Raw genomic sequence first — 4,024 nt, forward strand, 5'->3', positions numbered from 1 at the left:
TCTATTCTGCTGTGAATGCACGCAACTTGATTGCTAATTATCTTCTGCTGTGAATGCATTCGACGTTTGATCTTGATTTTCCCGTACTGCTGCTACTATCTCTACTGCAAAGTTTGTACGCAATTAGAAAAAGAAAAGCATGGCTAGCATAATAATATGCTAGCCATGAGCTTTTTTTTTAATTTCGCTCAAAACTCATCACTGTCGGTCACCAAGTAGGCTGACCGCCACTGATGATGTACATCAGTGACGGTCAGAGCGACCGTTACTGATGATACCCATCATCAGTAACACGAAGTTAGTAACGGTTGCCCTGACCGTTACTGATGTTGTTTTTCGACCGTTACTGATAAACCTTTCTGTAGTAGTGTCCCTCTCTCGAATTTCTCTCACTCTCGGTTTTCTCCAGTGAGCGAGCAGCGGCGGCGGCGTCTGCAGCGAGCGGCGGCATCTCCAGCTAGCGGCGGCATGGGTTAGGTTTGGGCTGCAGTGGGTTCCGTTCGGGACTAGCTAGGGTTCTTTTTTTTCTTGTGTTTCATCCAATTTGTTGATGTTGATGTGAAGCAATGCCATATTTCTTGTCTGATTTGTGTCCAAGCTAGGGTTCTTGATCTAATTTGTGTCCATGTTGTGTGTTCGATCATCTCTATTCATCGATTCGTTGTTGGCTGGGGAGATCTCCGAGTTTTGGGCTGCCTGCAGATGCCGGCGACGGGGAACGAGCAGGGATGCCTGCTCCTGAGGCATGGGCGTGGCGACGGGAACGTGCGGGCTAGGCCAATGCCCAGCTTTTTTCTTAAATGTGAAAAATGATATCAGTGTCGGTCTTTACAAGGTCCGCCACTGATGTACCCCACATTACTAGTAGGAAGTTAGTGACAAGTAGTGGACTATGATGCCTGGACGAGATTACGAGCGGCCAGAGTAGCCAGGGAGCCAAAAATTCACGTCCAGATACGACGCCTTTTTTTACCATCGATCACATTGACGCAAGGTCCACGCCAGTCAATCACTCTTAACTTTTTTTGTCGCCTTACTTTTCCCCACGCCTGTGCCTTATTATATAGGCCCAGGCTCATAGTCTAGAGTAACCCATATATAGTTTAGAGTAAGTTCCAAACCCATATACTAGCTTGGATACTTCTCTTCCTCTCAATAGAGAAAACTGGTTCGGAATTTTCTCTTTCTCCTCTCACGAAACAAGTACAACGGTATTGGTGCTTTTATTTGTCTCCGGGTCTCCTTCGGAAGCATAATAATATCAACTAGTGGCTAACGGCCAAATAACTTGAGCTTGTTTGTACATTGATCGTGATACATGCACGACCCACATGGTTGGTGGTTCCAGCTAATTAACTCTCACTCAAGACAAGTACAGATACTGCCAAGGCACCTATCATATTCATATGGTTACGCGAAGCCTCAAAGGAAACGCACAGTGCATTTTGGCAAAACAACAAAAGTAAAATACCCAATTTATTGATAAAAACCACGACTGCCTCGATCACCTCCTCCGCTTGAGTTTCAGTAGGGAATCAACGGCCTAGAGATTCAGAAGTTTAGACGGAGAGCGAAGATTTTACTGCAAATTAACATGGAATTTGGATACAAGGAGGGAATCTTTTACAGGGTACCAATGCAGAAGCAAAAGATACAGGAACATCATGCACATCGATCATCGCTGCTAAGATGATGTCGGGGCAATGCAAGCTCTTAATTAGTAGGCAGGCAGGACGGGCGTCCTAGCTAGCCTTTCTTGAGAGACACGAGCGTCCCAAAGAGGCCGAGGGCTCCAGCAATGGTGGTGACCACGGTGACGATTTTTCCCCAGTGATTGAAGAAAAACTTGTGCGCGTTGACCCGAACCGGCCTTCCTTTATCATACATGGAAAGTTTTATCATCACATCCCAGTAGCAGGGCCCTTTGCGCAGGTGTTTGCCAACAGTGGTGAAGAATTGGAGCGCCTCCTTGTTGGTGAGCCCGACTCCATCTCCTGTTGTCAGAAGATCCCTGGCTCGCAGCTCCTGCACGTCCTCTTCACGTTCCACAAACATGGCAAGGAGGAGGAGGTATGAGCATACCGCAGAATTCTGATAGTATGTATATTCATCCTCCCCACTGTCGTCAAAGAAATCTGGGTTAGTGCATAGCTCGAACGCCGCCATGTTGACGAGCCTGGCAGCAGCCGTCTCGTTCAGGTACATCGGCGGCAGGCAAAGCTTGCCGTGGATGGGACCTGTTGGGACGGCCAAGTCCATGTACCCTTCTGTTTTGCTGGGTGTTATCTTGACGCCCATCTCCGCGAGCTTTGTGGCAGTGAAAGAAGTGCCAATTAATTTCTTGAGTTTATTGGCTGAGGCGGGCTTATATACTCCGCTTCCTTTTACCATGTAGTAGCGGTAAAGGCCAAGGAGATGCGGCGGCGTGTAACCATCCCACGCAAAATCTTGGCCTTCAAATTCCTCCTTGGTGCTTTGGAAACCGACTCTGATGCAAACAATGAACTCCTTGACGAGCCCCGGGCGAACTAAATCAACGAGGGTATCAACCACCGGCCAAGGAAGCTGGTTCTCCAGCAGCAGGATGTCGTTGTCGATATCTAGCTGGTTGGATTTGAAAAAGCTGAGCAGCCAGGTATCCATCTCGTCTTCGTCGACATACCATAACATATACTGCACCAAGAAGCAAGCATCATAGAACATCATAGGCCAGAAGTCGTCGTCGACGATACCTGCCATCGCTTCCTTGTGGTAGAGAAGGCGCACAACGTGTGCGACGGAGACCACCGCATCGTACAGCTCCTGGACGGGGCGGCGCGAGAGCTTGATGCAGCGGTATGCAGCCAGATGCTTAGCCTTCTCCGCGGGCTGCAGGTGGCATCGGTAGTGGTGGTACGGGCCGATGGCGATGGTCAGAGGGACGGTGTACCGATCGTCGAGATCCACTATGCTTCGAGGGTACATGTGGATCTTCGTTAGTATCATGTCGATGTCGTCGCCGAACGCTCGTGCTGATTTCTCAAACACAACAATGGGGCTCCCGTAGTTGGGTGTGGCTGCAGCGGCATACTCAACCAGCTCCTGCTGCAGCTGCCCTCCGCTAGAACTACTAGTGCTAGTGCTAGGTTGTACAAGTGTTTGGAAACATGACGACATCTCGGTGGACACAGCTGGGAGACCAGGAACCCATGAAGCAGGTTCCGAGGACCAATAACCGGCCTGGAACTGATCGCGCCATGCTTGTTCCATCATGCTAGCTCGTCCTCCCGATCGAGGGGGTCGGAAGAATTTGGAATTAAACTAGCTCTAATGTCAAGAGAAAGGATTGCAATATATGCATGCCTTGGGCAGAAGAAGCATACTTCTCCTCTTATAGCCAGCCCAACCAGGTAGCCGCTTTAATCTATTCTGTATGTTCGTGGTCAGGTCCGAATTCGGCCTTCCACCGACGGATGCATAGCCATGGCTCTACTGTTGCCATGGTAAAAAGGTGTATCCTGTTCATCCTTAATTTGGTCCTTCTCTCAAGATGTACGTACATGAAAAACAGACAAATGTCAACAGATTCCTACCTAATCCTTCTGTTGTAATTTGGCATATTGTAAGACAGGTAACTAATTAATAGTACAATGTGGTACGTAGTACGTAGAAGATGAAGGCATTCTGTCATTTCATCAGTTGCGCTAGCTAGCTCTTCCCTAATTTTGGAACAAGCTGACAAAACGGCTAACTAGATGCATGGCACGTCGAGTAAGAATATATATGGAGCTGATCTGGATAGGTTAATATGAAGAAGCATCATACTTGGGCCAGCGAGTCAATTTATAAAACCAGCTAGCTGCATTTGATGCTATTAAACGGTTAGATGGTCCGTAAGGCATGTGAAGAACAGCTAACAACTATCCAAACTATGTTGCATTATAGTGAGAAAGCATGGATATAGTAATATTACTCACTAAACGATGTGTCGCATCTACTGGTGTGACCTGATCCTTGGAAACCAGCCAAATTTGATGCGACACAA

At 47.9% G+C, this 4,024-nt stretch overlaps 1 protein-coding gene across 1 annotated transcript; it reads right to left on the bottom strand.

Annotated features, from left to right (window-relative positions):
- Window positions 1–1,746: 1,746 nt before the first annotated feature.
- Window positions 1,747–3,252, bottom strand: LOC104585052. The gene has a single exon (XM_010240977.2). The coding sequence runs from the start codon at window positions 3,250–3,252 to the stop codon at window positions 1,747–1,749; it is 1,506 nt and encodes a 501-aa protein (XP_010239279.2).
- Between the last annotated feature and the right edge of the window lie 772 nt (window positions 3,253–4,024).

The sequence above is a fragment of the Brachypodium distachyon genome, chromosome 4 (genome assembly GCF_000005505.3).
Source record: "Brachypodium distachyon strain Bd21 chromosome 4, Brachypodium_distachyon_v3.0, whole genome shotgun sequence".
Classification (NCBI taxonomy): Eukaryota; Viridiplantae; Streptophyta; class Magnoliopsida; order Poales; family Poaceae; genus Brachypodium; species Brachypodium distachyon.